We start from the raw sequence: 20,382 nt of genomic DNA, 5'->3' as shown, positions 1-20,382 counted from the left end.
GCTCACCTGGAGAGGAGAGGTTCCAGGGAGAGCTCAGAGCCCCTGCCAGGGCCTAAAGGAGCCCAGGAGAGCTGGAGAGGGACTGGGGACAAGGGCTGGAGGGACAGGACACAGGGAATGGCTTCAAAGTGGGATTAGATGGGATTTGGGGCAGGAATTGTTCCCTGGGAGGGTGGGGAGGGGCTGGGAAGGAATTCCCAGAGAAGCTGTGGCTGCCCCAGATCTCTGGAAGTGTCCAAGGCCAGGTTGGATGGAACTTGGAGCACCCTGGGGTGGTGGGAAGTGTCCCTGCCCACGGGGGCTGGAAGGAGATGAGATCTGGGTTTGGGTTATTCCAACCCATTCCACCACCGTGGAAAGTGGCAGAGGGAGACCTGGAGAGTCCTGAGCTCCCCTCTCTGCTCTTCGTGGAGTTTGGTTGGGATGGCAGAGAGGATTTCCTAAAAAATGAGAGCAAGAGAGGGAGAGAGGGAGAGAAGGAAAGAAGGAAAGAAGGAAAGAAGGAAAGAAGGAAAGAAGGAAGAGTGAAAGAAAGGAGGAAAGAGGAAAAGAGGGAGAAAGAAAGAATTTATAAATAAATAAACCATTGAGCAAACAGATAAATATTAAAAAAAATCAAATAAAGGCAAAGCGAACACGAACGAACAACCAAATGAATAATCAAACAAATAGCAGATTCCTTATAAAGGCGAAAAACGAACCCCCAAATAAAAACCGAGCAAACAAATGAACATAACAATCACAATAAAAGGCCAAAGAAAAAAACACAACAAAAAAAAACCAACAAAAAACCCCAAAATAATAGCGTGTGCACATGCTTTTTCTCCCTTTTCCTTTTCTTTTTCTTTTTCTTTTTTTTTTTTTCTTTTATTCCCCCACTTTTTTGTTGTTGTGTTGTGTGGGGGGGGGGGTGGTGTTTGTTTTATTTGCCCCCCCCCTTTTTTTGTTGTTGTTTTGGTTGGTTTGTTTGGGTTTTTGTGTTTTGTTGGGGGGTGGGGTTTTGGGGTTTTTTTTGGTTGTTTGTTTGGGGGGTTGGGGTTTTTTCTTTGTTTTTTGTGTGTGGTTTTTTTTGGGGGGTGGGGGTTTTTGGTTTGGTTTTTTTGTTGTTTGTTTGGTTGGTTTTTTTGGGGGGTTGGGGTTTTTTTGTTCGTTTCTTTTGGCTTTGTGGGGTTTTTTTTTTTTGGTTGATTTTTGTTTTGGGAGGTTTTTTACTTGGTTTTTTATTTATTTTTGGGGGTGTTGTTGGGGGGTTTTTTTGTTTGTTTGAGGGTGGGGGTTTTTTGTCTTTTTTTGTTTGTTTGTTTGGGGTGGTTTTTTTTTTTGGGGGGGGGGTGGTGTTTGCTTTTTTTTTTTTTTTTGCTTTTTTTTTGCGAAGGAAGCCTTCATCCCTCCCTCCCGCTCCATCGCATCCCCCCACCCACCCACCCTCCGCGGGGCGGGGGCATCCCGGCGGCTCTCCCCCATCCCTCCCTCCCTCCCTCCATCCCTCCCTCCCTCCCTCCATCCCTCCCTCCCTCCGGCGCCGGCTGTGGGCGGTGTCTCGGCGGCTCCCCGGCCGTGTGCCCGTCCCCGGCGCTGTCCCCGAGCCCTCGGCGTGCATGGCCCTGCGCGGGCGGCGATGGCTGCGCGCTGATGGCCCAGCTCGCCATGGCTGCCAGGGAAGAGCTGTACAGCAAAGTCATCCCCCGGCGGAACCGCCAGCACCGCGCCGGGACCATCAAACATGGCTCGTCGCTGGAGATCCTGCTCTCCATGGGCTTCCCCAAGGCACGGGCGTAAGTCGCTGCCCCGCTGGAGGGGGTTTTTTTTAACCTCTTTTCTTTCGCTTTACGGAGGAGGAGATGAGAGAGAGAGAGAGAAGCGGCGGGCGCTGCTCGGCTTCGCTGCTCCGGAGCGGCGCGGGGCCGGACGCGGGGAGGGAGCGCCGGGGAGACGGGGATCCAACCCGGGAAGAGGCGGGGATGCGCTGCCGGAGAGGGGGATGCGCTGCCGGAGCAGGGGGATGAGCTCGTGGAGAGGGGGATGAGCTCGTGGAGAGGGGGGATGCGCTCCTGGAGAGGGGGGATGCTCTGCCGGAGCAGGGGGATGCGCTCCTGGAGAGGGGGGATGCTCTGCCGGAGCGGCCCGGACAGCGGGGGATGCGCTCCCGGAGCAGGGGGATGCTCTGCCGGAGAAGGAAACGCTCTCCCGGAGCCGGGAGCGGCCCGGAGATGCCTTCTCGGAGCAGGAAGGGAAGCGGGGTATACTCTCCCGGCAGGGGGAAGATGCGCTCCCAGAGCCGGGGGGATGCGTTGCCGGGGCGGCGGCGCGGTGCTCTCCCGGGCTGAGGGGGATACGGCCTGGGGATGCCCTCTCGGAACGGCCCGGACTGCTGGGAATGCTGTCCTGGCAGCGGGGAATACGCTCCTAGAGCAGAGGATGCTCTCCCGGAGCAGGGGATGCTCTCCCGTCGCAGAGAATGCACTCCCGGAGCGGGGAATGCACTCCCGGAGCGGGGAATGCACACCCGGAGCGGGGAATGCTCTCCCGGAGCAGGGGATGCACTCCCGGAGCAAGGGATGCACTCCCGGAGCAAGGGATGCACTCCCAGAGCAAGGGATGCACTCCCGGAGCAGGGAATGCTCTCCTGGAGCAGGGAATGCTCTCCTGGAGCAGGGGATACACTCCCGGAGCAGGGAATGCTCTCCTGGAGCAGGGAATGCTCTCCTGGAGCAGGGGATACACTCCCGGAGCAGGGAATGCTCTCCTGGAGCAGGGAATGCTCTCCTGGAGCAGGGGATACACTCCCGGAGCAGGGAATGCTCTCCTGGAGCAGGGGATACACTCCCGGAGCAGGGAATGCTCTCCTGGAGCAGGGAATGCTCCCTGAGCGGGGAATGCTCTCCTGGAGCAGGGGATACACTCCCGGAGCAGGGAATGCTCTCCTGGAGCAGGGGATACACTCCCGGAGCAGGGAATGCTCTCCTGGAGCAGGGGATACACTCCCGGAGCAGGGAATGCTCTCCTGGAGCAGGGGATACACTCCCGGAGCAGGGAATGCTCTCCCGGAGCAGACCATGCTCTCCCGGAGCAGGGAATGCTCCCTGAGCGGGGAATGCGCTCCCCGAGCGGCCCGGGGATGCTGTATCTCCCGCGGGATGCTCCGCTCGCATCCTCCGGCGGTCAGGCAGGAGCCCCGGGCACACCGGTCCCGTCCCGCAGCCCGCCCGTATCGTGCCGAGGTTGGGCACCGCCAGGGAGGGCAGTTTTCGCCCCCCAGACTGATTTTTTTCTAGCTCGGACACCCAGGGGTTATCTTTAAGCCGTGTAAAGTCACTCTAAAAGCAACGGAGCAACAGAAGTAAATTTCCATGCGTGGTTCGGTTCTTCTTGTCCGATTCACGCCCTGCTGTAATCTCCCTGCGCGTGCTTCTGCTTCAAATTAATCAGGCAGCAAACTAATGATGACTTAACGCGGGAGCAGTGACTCCTGAGGTGGGACTGCTCGTTTTGGGATGCAAATGAAACCAGCGGGGATGGGGATGGTTCCTTGATCTCCCTAAGTTTGCCGTTTGTTGTTGATACCAATCAGAACTCCGAGGTTTTGCAGCCTGTCTTGTCGCAGGGTTTGTTATATATATATATATATATATATAGACAGGCACATGCAGTCTGAGGGCATATGTTCCTTGTGGATCCGTGGGATTGCTTGGATCCACCAGCACGCGCAGGAAATCTCCTTTTTGTTTTCCTCGGTGCCGCTTTGCGCTCCTCCTGGCTGTCAGTTATCTACCGCGATCAGCACGCAGCTTTTAGACACAGGGAATGCAAATGAGGAGCAGGGCAGAGCGGTGACTTCACGCTGAGCTCAGCTGGAAGAAAAGATGGTTGGAAGAAAAGATGTGCATCTTTCAGTGGAGCTGGAATTTAAAAAAAAAGAAAAAAGAAAAAAGAAAAAAAAAGAAAAAGAAAACAGCTTGATCCTGTGAATGGAAGTGGTTCTTACCTGCACAACAGTGCCATCAAGGCTGCCAGGCAGCCCTGCTCTCACCTGACTCAGGGATTGTGCCTGTGGGTCACATTCCTGCCCAAAAAGCACTGACATCTGTGCAGGTGCACTCAGAGCTTCATCACGCAAAGCAGAGAAGGTTAAACACAGGGAGAAAGCCAGTTAAATGGGGAAAATATCCTTAAAATGCAAGAAATACCTGTGGGAAATGCAGCCAGGCGGATGGGTAAAGCTGTCTTGATGGGGAGTGCAGGATAACCCTGTGTGAGAACTCAGCAGAGAAGGTTAAATACAGGGAGAAAGCCAGAAAAATGGGCAAAATGTCCCTAAATCCAAAAAGTACTTATTGGAAATGCAGCCAGGCAGATGAGTAAAGCTGTCCTGAGTTCAGGATAACCCTGTGTGAGAGCTGAGCTCTGTGCTGGGACAGGCACCGCTCATCCCATCTGAAGCAGCAGTGAGTGTCCCTGTTCCACCCTGCAGATAATTCATCAGTGAAATTCAGGCAAGAAGAAATCAGAAATAAACCAAATAAGCTCCAAGAGGTGCCACCAAGGGTAGGATGTGGATGGAACACGGGTTTGGGGGCTTGAGAGAAAGGAGTGCATGGCAAAAGGACGTTCCCGAAAGGTGCAGAGAACGCTTCTTAACTCTCAGAGTTTCTTTTTAAGTGGGAATGAGAATACCGAGATGCCAGCGAGGTAAAAGCATCATCTCCCTGCCAGAGCTGGTATGGAGAAGTTGCCTTAAAGCCTTTTTGGGTTTTCCCCCAAAACTCTCCCACCTCTGTTTCCTGCCCCAAAGCCACAGTTCCAGCAGGAGCCAGGGGACTGAGTGAAATGGGATTTCAGTTCTGTGCACACCAACACCAGCCAGGCTGGTACTTCAAAGTGGTGGCCATCTGTTTGGGCGGCTTATGCAAAACAAACCTCCAAGTTGTCAGACAAGTCTGTCAGGCGTGTCACAGAGCACCGTGGCTGCCGGCAGCAGCGGCCTCCTGGCTCTTTGGGGACACTGCCTGGGGCAGGGGACACGGGGGGCCAGGTCAGGCAGGGTCACAGGCAAGAAATTGGGCTGAGCCAGGCAGGAACCGGGGAGCAAGAGCAAAACTGCCACGGGTCTTGGGTTCACACCAAGGGGTTCTTAAAAAAGCCTTGATTTGTCCATCCTACAGGTGTTTATGGGGGCCGGGGGACGAAGGGCGTGTCCTTCCTTTCTGAACGGAGGCACCACTGAAATCACTGGGTCTGCACCAGTGGCAGTGTCCCACAGCTCACACTGACACCTTTGAGGTTTTTCCCGTTGCCCTTCTGAAGAATTTTTTTGGCACGGGTCCGTGTGTTTTCCTTCTTCAGCACCAGCTTCAGTTCAGGGCTCCTCTGAGTCACAGGGTGATGTTCAAAGCGCTTCTGGAAGCTTTTACCTGAGCGTGGCACCTGCTCAGGGCCCTGCAGTGCATCATCCCTTTGAACCAGCACCACGAGCTGCTGTTCTTTTGCCACCACATGCCCATGATTATGATTTTATTTTGCAATTAGCCCAGTAGATTACGTACTGTCTGGTCCCGCAGGCTGTCCCTATGCCCAGCAGTTTCTGATTGAAGCAAGCAAGGAAGGCAAAGGTGATGTTATAATTCCCATTTTGCAATTTGGGCACCAAGAAAAACATTTTACAAACAAAGCCCCAGTGCTTCAATGCCCTAAACGCAACGAGAGGATTCCTCCAGAAAGAGGTTTCGTACAATTATTACTTCCCAGTTGCCCCAAATTATTATTTATCATCTCGTTATGAACCTCCCATCAGTGGTTCCACCTAATTGTCATCCAACCTGCCTGCCAGCACCTCTCACTATTGTTTATAACCCCTCTATATCCCTGAGAGAGAGAAAAGAAAAGCACCAAGTAATTTACAGGCCATCAAAACCACAGGGGATCACGAACAACTCCTGTGCATGTAGAACCAGTTAAAAAAAAAGAATCCATAATGTGTCTATAAAAGGCGAAAATTGAAAAGAAAATTAGTGATGGACTGCAGTTTCATTCAGGATGGAAGAAGAGCTTTGACCAAACTTGAGTGATTGAAACTTATTTATCCTGCATGGTGCAGAAATCAATGTGGCTCCAGAATCAGGAAGTTTTTAAAAGTTTCATGTCAGCCTTTAAACTCCTCCAAAACATCCTCAAAACCAGCAAGGTAATACTCCAGCATGAGGAAAAAAGAACTAATACTGCTTCCTTTGTTTTAATTCTGGGTTCACATATGCGCATGGATGTATGAATGTATAAAATATAAAATGTTTCAATTGATGCCTACAACTCAAGCCACGGCTCTGAGATGCTGTTCCAGAGGAGATCCAGGCCTGAGAAAATGGAGATAATTCCCCGGGCCCTGCCATTACTCAGGCTGGGTAAATCACTGCCCATAACCAGAACACTCAAATTAGAGATATTGTGCTTTTTTGCTGTCACTGTGCTGTCTCTGATAAGCAGAAGAGATGACACAGGTGGCAAAGCTTTCCAAAACTAAATGGATGTTCCTTCCCCTCCTCTGGGCCTGGAAAAGGCTTTAGCTCTGTGTTCATGGCCTGAGGAGAAGTTCATTCCCCTGGACCCGGAGAAAACCAGTCTGACTTAGGTTTGCCTTCTCAGAAATGACGAGAATTTACAAGTATTGAAGGTTTCATTGTTGTCGAAGAAACGAAGCTCAGATCCAGTGTACAAGCAGTAAAAGCTTCTCTGGTGCTTTGAGAGGGATTTTAGCCTGCTAAGTCATGTTTTGCTTAGTAACAGACGTAGCAACATGGCAGGATTTCAGCCCAGCAAGGCTGGGAGTCGCTCCTTCCTCTGGGGTTGGAGCGGGATTTGGGAAATTACTGCATGGAAGCGAAGTGCTGCTCGTAATTTTCAATTTTGAAGTGGTTTCCATTCCTTCACGGCTTTGCCTTCAGGGTGTTTGTTTCCTGCAAGCGCTCCCGGCTGAAATTCATCCTGCTGCAAAGACCCAGCCCAGAACCAGCCCCAAGCCCCGCTTGAGCCCAAGCATTTGAAGGATTTTCCTGATTCCCGGTGACTGGTGCTGGCCCAGGGCGTGGAGGGAAAGCTCATCCCAAGGGAAGAAATGTTGCTGGAAGCAGCAGCTTGGGAGGCTCCATTGAAAGGGATTTCCAAGTTTAGCAGCACTGGAGGAAATCTTGAACCCTGGAATGGAAAATCCAGGTGTTGCAGCCACAAGGGCTTAGGGAAAAGCTTCCCCTAAAGCTCTGTCTGCGCTGATCACCCCAGGCAGGGATCTGGGGTTTGGGAGCCGTGGATTGTGTGGCAGAGAAAACCATCCGAGCAAAACACTTTCATTTCCAGTCCTGCCCGTGGACATTGGGGAGCTCCCCAGGAAGGGTTTGTGACCTGTTTCCAAATGGCGACAGAGGGAGAAGTTCTGGAGGTGCTCCTTTGGGAAGCCCCTGGTTCCCTGCGCTCGGCTCTCCTCGGGGTTTAGGGATGACATTGGGGCATTCTGAGCTCTGAACTGCTCTGGTCTGTGTGCTGCAGTCCTGGGGCAGCTCTGAGCCCTGGGTTCCCTGCACTCGGCTCTCCTCGGGGTTTAGGGGATGACATTGGGGCATTCTGAGCTCTGAACTGCTCTGGTCTGTGAGCTGCAATCCTGGGGCAGCTCTGAGGCTCGGAACAGTTCTGTGCTGCAGGGGATCCCGCAGGTCTGCAGGACAGGGACTGTGAGATAAGGCAGCAGCTGCCAGGGAGGTGCTCTGGAGAAAGCTTTCACAAAGATCCATTTGGGACTCAGTCCCGTGCCTGCTCTGCACACAGATTTTTTTTTTTTTTTTTTTTTTTTTTTTTTTTTTTTTTTTTTTTTTTTTTTTTTTTTTTTTTTTTTTTTTTTTTTTTTTTTTTTGCTGTGGGACTGAGGCTATCCCTGCAGGATTCAGACTGTTCCATGCCAGTGGCTCCAGTGTGTTTGGGGTGGGGGGATCTCCATCCCAAAGACAGTTCCTTGCTTTAAAGATCCAAAGTGATAAACCACAGAGGGCTCTTCATTTCCATGGTATGTTCTGAAAACTGAGGCACGGAGAAGCTCAGATACCAAACCTATAGTCAGGCTGATACTTGCAAATCTGTAGAGGTTCAGTCCACTCCTGACAAGATTCAGATCTGCTCTAAGGAGAACAATTATTTCCATGACACAGTACAACATTTTCAGGGGGAGGGAGAGAGGCAAAGGAGTCGTTCCTGTGATGAGCTCACACTGTAAAATAACGGCGGCAGCAGTGCTTGGTGTCACCTGCGTGGTTCAGGATGCTGGACACAGAGCTGCCATTAATCAAATGGACACAGAGCTGCCATTAATCAAATCTGATGGCTGGGAGTCAGATATTCGGGGCTGATATCCTCAGAGAAAAAGTTTCCGCCACAAACATCGAGGAAGGAGTTTAAGGACGGAGCACCCCTGCACAAAGATTGCCCAGCCAAGGTCAGGGAGTCCCTGCAGTGCTCGCTGGCCCAGAGAACGAGCTCGTGTGTGCTCAGGGAGGAAAACAAAAAGCAAGCTCCCTTGCAGTGCCTGCACTTCGCCGGAGCTCGTATTTGAGTGTTTGGGCAGCATCACCACAAGCAGTGAGGTCCTGGGTCAGGCAGCAGCCAGCGTTCCCTGGATTGCTGAGATGTGGTTTTCAAGGCTATCTGGCTTTGGCAAACGCTGACAGAGATGTCAGAGAGTTTCCTGCTCCCTGAGTACTTGGTTTGTTTTGGTGTTAAAATCACATGGTGACAAGAAAACATTTCCTTGGGCTTCCGTCCCGCTGATGATTTCCTCGCCTCGGAGCCAAGGTCCCGAACTTGATCCTGCCCTCTGCTCTAGGAAGGAGAGGAGCTCCAAAAGTGCAGCCCAGACCTCACATGTCACTGAGGGAGCCTGAAAAATTGCTCTGTGCCTCGTGTGTCAAAGCCCCAAGCATTTAAAAACTCGGTCCTTAGGATGCAATTCCCTTCCAAGCTTCCTATCAGCTCCGAGGGATACAGATCCCAGGGTTATCTTTTCTGTCCCTTTTTTTTCTTTCTCTTCACCTCTCTCCAGGCCTGACACCACTGTCAGGAGCCAGTTTCAATGCACTGATGAGATTCTCAAGACAAAGAGTGGCAGGAGGAGCTCGGAATTTCAGATATTTGCGTGTTTGAACAGCATTAAATGCTGATTAAATGCCCTGTCGGCATTAAATGCTGATTCTCCTTCCCCCTTGGGCAGTGGCAGCGTGTTGGGCTGTTTCCTGCAGAATTCTGCCTCTTGTAAAGCCCTCTGGAAGTTCATCCCTGGATTGCTGCTGCCACTTTCCTTTGGAGCAGCCTGTGCTCAGAGGATGCTGCAAGCTCTCGAGACTGGCAGGAGGCAGGGGGGAATTCCGTTCTTTGAAAGATCATGAGGAAAAAAAAAATTAAAAAAAAAAACCTAAAAATGTGGTGCTTTTAGATATTGAGTGCTAACCCTGTTGGCTCCTGAGGACACTTTTTTTGAAAGGGAATTTGGACCCCCAGGTTTTGCTCGGAGTTGAAAACGCCGCCCTGGGTTTTTAACTAAGAGCTCATCGTGGATTCACGGCATGTGCTCTGCAATTGCAAAAAGAATAGAGACATCCGTGTGTGTGTCTGTGCTGCACCAGTCTAATTATCCTCAACAAGCAGAGTCATCAAAGGAGCTGTGTTTCAGCAGCTGACAGCGTTTTGGATTCCAGCACCACGGCTCTCTGCAGCCTTTGTGCTCCACCACGACCTGTGCTGCCACGCTGAGGCTCGTCCCCCCCTCTGTAAACACCAGAGAGAAGAGTCCTGGGTGCTTTTTCTGTCCCCACCACGTCCTGGTTGTGCACAAAGGATGAAGCTGGACAGCAGCAAAAAGGAGGGGGAGGAAAAAAACCCAGTGAGGAATTGAGGGAATTGCTGGAATTGCTGTGACAAAGCAGCTGGCAGCCTGCAAGAAGAGAGTTTGAGACACCTTGGACCTCTTGTCCGTGTTCATAATGTGCTGTCCCTTCAAAGCCACTCTTGAAATTTCTCCTGAAGTTTAGCAAGTCCCAGCAGCCAAAAGTGGGGCTTGAGGTGCTCCTGGACACCCACAACTCATGGTACCGAGCTGAGAGACACCAACCTCACACACCTGGGGAGCAGGAGCGCTCCTCCATTCCCTGGGAAACCTCAGAATTCCCATTTCTCACAAAGATTCCCGAAAGAACACAGCTGCCTGTGCAGGTAGGACAATATTCTGTCAGGCACGGTCAGGACCTGAATAAAACTCAAACAGAGGACCACTAATTACAAACTGAGCCTGGAGCGAGGGAGAGGAGATGTGTTTGATGGCTCTGCTTTCCCCAGACACCAAATCCGTGCCCTTGAGGCTGAAGCGTGGCAGTGCCAGCACCCTGCAGGCCAGTCCCTGTCAGCAGAACCCCTTGGGAATGCTGCTGGGGGGATGTGGCTGAGCAAACCTTGGGATATCTGCCCTGTGTGCTAAACCCAAAATTGGGAGCTCTGATGGACACCCAGGGCCTGGCAGGGAGAGAGGTTTTAACACTCCCACCAATTGATGCCTTCAGTTTGATCTTCCATGTGTTTCAGGTTCTGTGGTGCCCAGGGTGCAGCTCTGAGCTCACACTCAGGGTCACTCAGCTCTCTGCACACAGCAGGGACACAAAACAAATCCTGTTCCTGCTGCACACCAAGGACAACTTTCAGCCCCAAAGCACAAACAGTGACTGGAGGGAGGAACAAGAAGGATGGGAGCTCACAGCCTGGAGCTGGAATTGGACAATTAAACCCCAATGTGCAAATGGACCAAGACTTATAAAAGTGTGAGAACTTGAGACTGTTTGTCCATTTTGTGTCCATTTTGTGTCCATTTTGTGCCCATTTTGGGTCTGCTCTGGGTGCAGCCCTGTCCAGGCTCTCCTCCTGCCCATGGTGTATCCTAAAGGCCTTTCAGTAAATCTCTGCTTTATTCCCCAGCCCTGTCCAGTCTCTGTTCCAGCTCAGCCTTCCCAAGGCTTCCCATCACCTCCTGCCATTATCAAACACAAGCCAAGTGCCACTTTTCACCTTTCATGAGGCATTGCTGACGCTCTGCTCTCCGTGGCTGTGCAGAATTAATCATCTGGGGCTGCTGACTGTGACATCACTTGCCAGTGTAGAGCTGGGGGTGTTTTTGGGAGATTTCTCATCTCCTGATGTGTAAAAATGACTGTTTTCCCCTGAGCTCAATGAAATCCAGTGAGTTTCTCCACCGCTCATCCCATCAATGGGCTAATTCAGCTTCAGCGGCTGAGACCACGGTGTGTCGAACGCTTCCACCCAAGCAGGCATTAAAGGGCTCTGTGGGACCTGAAACAGATGAGGTGGTGCTCTTCTTCTTCTGAGCCGTTCCCCATTTCACCAAGAGCCATTCGCAGTTTCGTGATGCAAATTTCAAGCCCTGAGCTGGTGCTGAGATGAAACCCCTGTGATCATTTTCCCCCTGTGAGCAGACACCTGATTTTTGTGTCCCACGGCCCTGTTGTGCGAGGAGAAAAGGTAAACATCCTCCCTGCTGCAGGAGCTGACGCTAAACACCGGGAAAAAAACCTCCAGAGGGGAAGATGGGGAGAAGGAAGGAAGAAAAGCCAGGCCCTGATCCCAGCAGTGCCCCCAAAATCCCTTTTTTTTCCCCAGCGAGTTAGATTGATGGGCAAATCCACAGCTGCATGAGGAGCAGCCAAGCCCCATTCCCATTTTCCAGACAGAAAAATGCAGCTTGAGACAATCCACGGAGGCTCCTGATGCCAGAGAGGGGCACCTTAATTAACATTTGCCATCCTCTGGAGACAAAGGGCTCTCCACAACTGCAGGCTCTAAGTGGTGTCAATGATGTCCTGCTCCCTTGCTCTACAATTTTATTGGATTTTTGCCTCACAATCGATATTTCCTTCGGAGAGGAGCTGCCAAGCCCCAGCAAGTGTCAGATCCCAATATATTAGCCAGGGATAAGCCACTTCTCCCCAGCTCCATTCAGAGAAATCTCCAGCTCACCCAGATTTGGAGCTGGTTCGTGTTCACACAGGCAGCAGGAGCAAGGCTGGGAGTGAATGGAGTTTACAGCTGCGCCATACAAATCACATTTCTGTTCCTTTTTGCTCTCTCTTCGTAGCTGTATCATAAATGCATTCATGTTCTGAGGGGCGAAGCCTTCCAGCAGTGTAAATCAGCCCAGCACCGTTTCCTTTGTGGGAGCAATAATAACACACAGCAGCTGAGCGTCTCCCTCAGAAATAACCTGACTTTCACTGCTAGCAAAGCTTCCTTTAGAGAAATGAGTATTTTATACCATTCAGGGAATGCAAAACAAAAAAGCCTGGGCATAAATAAGAGTGAGCACCAAAGCCTCTGGGAAGGAAGATTCAAACCTCAGGTGTTTCACAGCACGTTTATGTGGTGGAGTATTTTATAAATACTGACTCCCTGCCTGCAGCTGGGCCACACAAAATTCTGCCTTTCCAGGCACACAGCCCTGCTTTCCCAGGCAGCTGGATCCATGGGAACCCCGATTATCTGGCTCTCAGACTCAGCAGAGGATGGGTCAGGGAGGGGCTGCAGAGCCCCACGGCGTGGTGTGGCACAGGGCAGCTGCCAGCACACACGGGGGAATCCATCCTGTGCCCTGCCGAGCCATCAGTCCACCTCTGTCACGGGCTGAGCCGCACGGTCAGAGCCCCTCACACCAACCCGAGCCCAGCTGCGTGGGGGGATTTGAAAGCGTTGCTTAGTTTCGGTGAAAAGAGCATGATGTGCAGGGGGAAAATGATCTGCTCCCTCCTGGTATTTCCTGTTTTCTCCCTGAGGTAGAATCTCCTACTGGTATGGGAGGGTCAGCCTTTATTTCATCACCCAGCTTCCCAAAGGAGCCCATCAGATGCTGTCACAGAGAGGATTTAACTCCCTACAGACTCTGGGGATCGATCAATGCATCTTTCCCATCTTCCTCCGCCCCCCCTGCCCCAGAGCTGCTCATCCTCACTGAGATCAAAAGGACTGGGAATTCCAGGGAGGGAAGGACGATGTGCTGCAAGTGCAGAGTGTGCCTGGCATTCAGCTGGACTCACATATTCCTGTTAAAATCTGCCGGCTTTTATTGGCACAGCCGGTGACTCCTCTGGACGTGCGTCCCACGTGGAGGAACTCGTGCACCAATCCCCCTGTGCTGCTCGCCCTGGCCGTGTCCTGGCAGGTTTCTGCTGTGACTCAGGCTGACCAAGGGCTCAGGGGCCTGCTGAGATCCTTCTCATCTCCTCCTGCTGATTTCTGTGCTCGTTCTGGGTGTTCGGAGAGGCCCATCTGCTGCAAAGGGAGCTGGCAAAGGGCAGGGCCGAGGCTGCCCAGAGAAAATATGACAGCAGGAGGGGGGGAAATGAAGAATCTTTCACAGAAATGTGCCATCCCCAAAGAGCCTGAGGCCAGGGCTGGGTTTGGAAGGAAATTCTGGGGTCACAAAGCATGGGGACAGGATTGCTGTGTCAATATTCCCTCCCTCTGCTCAGCCCCCAGCAATCTCCACGACAAACGGAGATAAAATCCTGGAGCTGCCACCACTGCTGCTTTCCAAGCAGAGCACCAGGAGCTTGCTGAGGTGTCATGGGACTTCCCTGCATGGCAGCTCAGGAATTTTTGCATATTTGCTGTCAGCAGCCTGTCTTGGGGGAGCAGGGTGGCAGAGACGACACCTCCTCACGGCCAGGGGGGCTCTGCAGCCTTGGGAGGGACGGGAGCGGTGAGTGCCAGAGCACCCAACACAAACCCAGCGCCCAAAACCCTCCCGTGCCTCTGGGGGAGTGGGGAGCACACGCTCACAGGGGCTGTTTTATCCTTCCTGACAGCAAAAAGTCACCAGAAAACCTTCTCAGATCTCACAGGAGGCTGAAATGAATGACACAACCAAGCCACCAGCCCAGAGGGAGAATCTTCCTTGGTCCTGGAGCCACAGGCAGCTCCAAGTGCAGGGTGCTGCCTGTTTTTGGCTGCGGGAGCACAGGAACTCCCTGTCTCACACGTGCTCTGGAGGATGAATCCATCAAAGCTGAGCTGTGACAGTGATGGGGCACAGGAGTTGGACCACACCAAGGGCAGCATTCCCCCTTGGATCACCAAAACCCCCAAAAAACCCCCCTGAAAATCGAACTTAGCAGCACATGGGAGGAAGTTGTGTTGCTGGGGTTTGGGTTTGTTCACTGAAAGGAACTAATTATGAAACCTGAGGGTCTGTCTGGAGCCAAGGCCTTTCTGGAAGTCCAGAAGGGATGAGCTGAAGTCAGCTCTGGGAAATCTTGGCTGAGGGGTGCTCAGTGTCTCTGCAAATTAAACACCTCCCGAGCAGGAAAGCACTTTAAGGTTTTTGCCTGAGGACACAAAGAGAGGCTCTGGCAGCGCTGGGTTTGGAGCTGGGTGGTTTGGATTTGCCACCAGGCCATAAATAACCCCAAAATGTGCTTTAGGTGGAAATTAGCTGCTGTTCCAGGCATCCACCTCAGCCTTCCACCCACGGGATATTATTTCAGTTTCGCTGCCGCACATCCCCAAACCTTCCAGCACCTTTGATGCGACTTTCATTTCAGTAACAGACACGAAATTCTGTGGTATCTTAGGCTGGGTGTAAGGCCAATGAGGAAGGAATCCTTTTTTCCACGCTGCTTTATCTTCCCCTCACTTGCAGCACATTAGCTCTGAGTGTCAGGAGCACACAGGCAGTTTATTTGTGGAATATCTCCCTAATCACCGAAGTATCTGAAGCAGTTGAACAATTTAGATGAGCATACGAAAACGGGATTGAGTGTTGTGATTAGATAATTGTCCCTTTGCTTCAAGGTATGAGTCAAAGCAGAGACAGAAGTTTTTGGTTGCAGTGAAAATTCCTGAAAGCTGTGGCTTTCTTGGTGGTGGTGGTGCTAAAACAAGCAGGGAGTATCGGCGGCATCGCGGGCAGGTTTGGGAGCTGCTGGGGGATGTTTAAAGGGTAAACATTCCCATGATTTTTGAAGTTCAGGGCAGAGTTGGGCAGAGAGAATGCTCCCCGCAGCCACACAGGTCCCCACACGTGGGGGAGGAACCCAGGGCGGATTTCGATGCCAAGCTGGCAGAGGATCCAAAGGCGCTGCTCAAGTTCAAACACAGGAGCAGCCCCGTTGCCTTTAGCTGGGGTTACTCAGCACAGCCTCGGGACAATTTTGGTTTCCAGCGCGGTGCAGGGTGGAGCTTTGCTGGGAGTGCTTCGGTGCTGGTGCTACCGTGAGCTAACGGCCATCCCACATCAGAACTTCTCCATTTGGTTATCTGGATCAGCGGCTCCCATCTCATTTCGTTTCCTCCTGGGTGCAGATCAGGGAGGGCTTTTCTCCGATGTGTTTTTCTCTGTGCATCCTGTTTGCTCTGCGATGGGCAGTGCCTGTGGCCCTCATCTCCCCGTGAGGAGGAGCAGGGTTTGAGCACAGGCATTGCTCTGGAAGAGCTCTGGCTGTTCTGCCTCCTCCTGAGGGGTGGGGAAGGCAGAGAAATTTCCAGCAGCTTTTCTGCCCTCAGCAGGGTGATAAGTGTTCTCTCCGTCCCCGCTCCGCAGCGAGGGGAGGATTAAGCTTCTGCTTTCCAAACTGGCTGTCAGTTTTCCGGGTTCCCACATGGCAAAGCAGGCGTGTGTGAGTTCTGCCGGGTGCATCCCGCCCTCCACGAAAACCCTTCCCCAGCTGAAATGGGAGCATCCAAAACCTGCAGCTGCTGGTGCCAAGCTGAGCCTGTCCTGTGTCCAAAGCCCAACTGCTGCTCCAGTCGGAGCGCACAGCCTGGGTTGGGATGTCTGACACAATCCAGGAACTTGGTGGTTGTTTTACAGGGGTGAGTCGGGGCTAGATTTTAAAAAGCATTCAGGCATCTGGACAATGATTCCATCCCCTCCTGTTCAGCCCCCGTGATTCTCTCAGCACTGTCTTGGCTGCTCTCACAGCCACGTTCTGCACTTTCCTGCCTGCCAGATTGGGCTGAACACCTGAACTGGCCCCTCTTGTACCTGTGGCGTTACGCTGCATCTTATAATTCAGAACAAAAGAAAAGAGGTTCATATTCTACCTCGCTTAGGTCAGACTTTCTCATTCAAAGCTGCTGCTCGAGATCTTCTGACCACGTGGAGGAGGCAGGGGGATCGAAGAGCGAACACAAGAGCTTTCTTTGGAGATGTAGATTGCATTACAGGAAGTGAGAGGCAATAATCAGAGGAGGTTCTTCATTCTCGTTATCAGCTCTCCCCGTCTCGTTCCTCACGGCAGAGCTCTTGTGCGCCTGCAGCACGGCCCCTCTCAATTCTCCTCATTAGAGGTGGAGCCTCGTCCCTGCACCCTCTACACAGCCACAATCACCTTCCCCGAGCCAGCATGGATTTTTTTCTTTTCTGCCTTTACCTTTAAACAACTCATTCTCAAGCCCAGCCGAACACGCAGCTCCTCTCCCTCAAAAATCTATCGCTCTCAGAGCTCCCTTTTGTCCGGCCTCATTCAGAGCGCTCTGCCTTGAAGAGGAATCATTCCCTTGGATTCAGCAGCCGTTGGGAGCATTGATTTTCCTGCCTGGCTTGCGTGCTGCTGATATCCCAGCCAGCTCTGGGGATGTGATAAGCCTGGCCAGGAGATCGGCAGGGCTGCAGCTGGTCAGAGGGCCAGGCTGGGAAGGGAACGTGGAAACCTTCACAGGAACTGGTGACAGCAAATCTCCTGTGCCGGTGGCATGAGAGAAGGACTTTGAGGTCCTGATTTAAGAAAGAATATAAACACATGTTTACATGCCATCGATCTCGGTGAGTGGCACGGACTGAGGTGAAGGAATTATTTTGTTTCTGCCTCCCTGAGCATGTCGAGCACAGCCTGGTTGAGAAGGAAGTCATTTCCCCACTCTGCACGTGTTCAGGATGGTTCCACACAGCAAACACCCAACCAACGCGGTCCCCCAGCTCGCAGAGGGTGCTGTGCTCTGCTTGAAGTTAGCAGAGAGCGCTGAATTAACTTTGGGGGTTGACTTTCAGGAGGCTCCTGAAATCCCTGTGAGCACCCCAGCAGGCTCCCCGTGCCAGGGGACACCCCTGCAGAGGTTTGGGGAAGAAAAAGAGCAGATGTGGAGGTGGCCGTGGCCACTGTGAGCTCCCACCCAGCTGCAGAGCACAGCCCTGCCCTTGGAGGTCGTTCAGCATCACTGGGAACACGTGGCCACCTTTCCTCCCCTCCACATTAACGCTTCCCAGCCGTGCCCCTTGGCTTTTTGGGGTCTTTGTACAGATATTTTCCCTTTTCAGGGTATCCGCTTTTGCAGAATCTCGTATCCCTGTGGCGTGGCGGCTCAGAGCACTGCACACATCCCAGAAACAGTCCCTGGCTTGCTTTCCATCCCTTGCCTCTCCCAGGAGCACAGCAGGAAACTGTTCCTGCTCAGGGCAGGAAGCAAAGGTCAGGGATGTGGAGCTGTAAATCTGCCAGCAGTGCTTATTTCTGGGCTCAGCTCTGCTTGCAGCACTGCTCTGGTGACAGCCCTGCTCTGGTGACAGGTGATTTGGCTGCTGGCCCACCTTAGGTGAAAAGAAATGTCAAAATACAGGATTTTTGTGTCTTCCTCTCCCCGGCTCTTAATGAGGAACAGTAATTCTCCTTCTCCTGAAGTGTGCAAGTTTTTGAACCACTCTGACCTTTTATAAGTCATGTTCTTCTGGTTTCTTGGATCACTTCTGACTTTTAAGTATCTCCATAATCCTTACAAGGCGTAAGAGGGTGGCAGAAGACAGTGGAGGGCCCTTCTTCCACCCAAGCATTGGTATTTGGGTTTTCTCCCTGCTCTGCCTCCTCCCAGTCCCAGGGAGGCTGTCAGGACCCAGCACAGGGGCAGTTTGTCTCCTCTTGTCTCCTCTGCACTCCTGAACCTGGGGAGGGAGAGGAAACATCTTCTCCCATCCCTGCAGCACTTCTGCAACTCCCCAGCTCCCCCAAAACATCCTGAGGCAGTGGAAAATCTGTGCAAACACAACAGATCTGTAATGTTGAAAATCCCTGAGGTTCCTCCAGGCTGGTAGCTGTGAAAACACACAGAAAATACCTATAAATATAAATTTTCTATAAATAACCATGCACATGCAGACGTTTATCCACACAGACACAATGTGTGGATGATTCCTACAGTGGATACCTGAAGTTAAGCAGCCATTTGTGGCCAGTGTGTGCTTTGGTTTCTTCTTTATTTTTTTCCCCTCCCCTCTCTACAGCACAAACCATCAGAATTAAAATTAGAAACCACGAGAGCTCGTTGGTTTGGAAAGAGAACACGAAGGCTGACGGCAAACATCACGCAATAAAACCGAGAAACGCATCTTAATCAGCCGGTGAATTATCGCGGAGGGTCTGTGGGGTGAAATGATTCAGCCACGAGGAAACTGTGTGCAAAGGCCGCCACTGGAGACACAAACCTGCCCTACAACGTGTCTCTAGGTCGTGCTGGCCACTCTGGTAGGAGCTTGGTGAATAAAATCTCTCCTTTGCACATGTGTTAGCATTTCTCTTAGCCAGTCCTCATTTTAATTTCCCTTTCTGAGTGCGTTTGTCCTTTAGGCACAATGTGTGCCAGTAAGTCCCACCACTCGGTGCAGCATCTTCAGAGCACTCAGGAGTGTTTGCTTCTGGTTTTAAGCACAAAAACTCTCAAATTCAGACCTCGGGTTGTCTGACTAAAGATCTGCATCAACTCCAGAGGATGCACAAGGCTCCTGAGCTTTTATTTTAGGTGGCTTAAGCCACATCTAGAAGCATTCAAACCTGGGTTCTGGTTCAGCAGAGAGGACTGAGTTTTATTGGTAAAATAAAGCCAAACTTCTGCTTTCCCTCTCTCCCCAAAGACATCCAAGCTGTCTATTCCTCAAACACTCATGTAGGTGCTGTTTTTACATTTTTATTGGGAGACCTTGGAGAAAGCATGGCCTTAAATCTTTTAAATGCATTTGGAAGAGTTTAGTTTTTAATTTAGTGTAAGTTTTGACAGTGGGGTCAGATGGATTTAAACCCTGGCCTTCAGGAGGGATTAACAGAGCCATGGTTCATCTGGGGTGGGCATCTCCAGGCTGTGACCCCAGGCTGAGGGCAGGAGTGTAGTGCAGACTTCACAGATAATATTGCAAAGACACATGAAATCAATGGGAGCAGAGATCTGGCTTGTAATTAAATCACAGTTTCAAATCTAGAGTTCAATCTTGCTGATTTCTGATGGGAAAGCAGAGATCTGAGGACACAAGTTACTGCAAGCAAGATGTTGGTGGGTATTACCGAGCTTAATTCCCTCTTGATGGCAAGCCAAAAGGCATTTAGCAGAAGTGGGAAATCCCCCTTCTCCTTTTCAGATTAAAAAAATATATATATCTTAACATTTCGGTGAAAGAATCTTATCTGCCCAGTACCCCCCTGCTCTCCTGGCTGCCAGCACGGCCGTGTCACGCTCCACTGTTAAATACTCTGAACTCAGCCTTGCTGGAACACCCCAGAAATTATTCAGCAAGAGCAGGAGCGAGCCATTATCAGGCAGAGCAGTCATGTGGCTCTGCTCTGAGCCAGCCCTGGGATGAAGAGAGCCCTAAAACAATTTACAGAGGCATGGTGTGATGCCTTCAGTTTGATCTTCCATGTATTTCAGGTTCTGTGCTGCCCAGGGTACAGCTCTGAGCTCACACTCAGTGTCACTCAGCTCTCTGCACACAGCAGGGACACAAAACAAATCCTGTTCCTGCTGCACACCAAGGACAACTTTCAGCCCCAAAGCACAAACAGCAGTGGCTGGAGGGAGGAACAAGAGGGATGGGAGCTCACAGCCTGGAGCTGGAATTGGACAATTAAACCCCAATGTGCAAATGGACCAAAACTGATCAAAGTGTCAGACCTCGTGACCGTTTGTCCATTTTGTGTCCATTTTTTGTCCATTTTGTGACCATTTTGAGTCTACCCTGGGTGCAGCCCTGGCCAGGCTCTTGTCCTGCCCAAGCTGTACCCTAAAGGCCTTTCAATAAATCTCTGCTTTATTCCCTGGCTCTGTCCAGTCTCTGTTCCAGCTCAGCCTTCCCAAGGCATCAGGCGCAGTGTGATACAAGCAATTCCCAGTGCCCAATTCCTTGGATTCTTAGCTGAGCTTGTTCTTGGATGGGTGATAGCAGTGGAGAGGAAGCAATACAGGAATACTGGGAGGAAGTTCTCCAGAAGAAGGGAACCCCGTGTGAGCTGAGATCTGCACCAGCGAGGAGCTGGAAGGGCCTCAGCATCGAGCCCGCAGTCAAGGGAGCAGAGCCAGGCTGTGACATCGCTGGGATCCCTG

At 51.7% G+C, this 20,382-nt stretch overlaps 1 protein-coding gene across 1 annotated transcript in view; it reads left to right on the top strand.

Annotated features, from left to right (window-relative positions):
* The first annotated feature begins 1,557 nt into the window (after nucleotides 1-1,557).
* Nucleotides 1,558-20,382, top strand: part of UBASH3B (ubiquitin associated and SH3 domain containing B) — a 67,459-nt gene continuing 48,634 nt past the window's right edge. The window contains exon 1 of the mRNA XM_040085183.2: nucleotides 1,558-1,775. Coding sequence (XP_039941117.1) covers nucleotides 1,633-1,775 — 143 coding nt within the window. The 5' untranslated portion in view covers nucleotides 1,558-1,632. The remainder of the gene's footprint in view (nucleotides 1,776-20,382) is intronic.

The sequence above is a fragment of the Hirundo rustica genome, chromosome 23, assembly GCF_015227805.2.
Source record: "Hirundo rustica isolate bHirRus1 chromosome 23, bHirRus1.pri.v3, whole genome shotgun sequence".
Classification (NCBI taxonomy): domain Eukaryota; kingdom Metazoa; phylum Chordata; class Aves; order Passeriformes; family Hirundinidae; genus Hirundo; species Hirundo rustica.
This window is presented reverse-complemented; position numbering and strand designations above follow the sequence as displayed.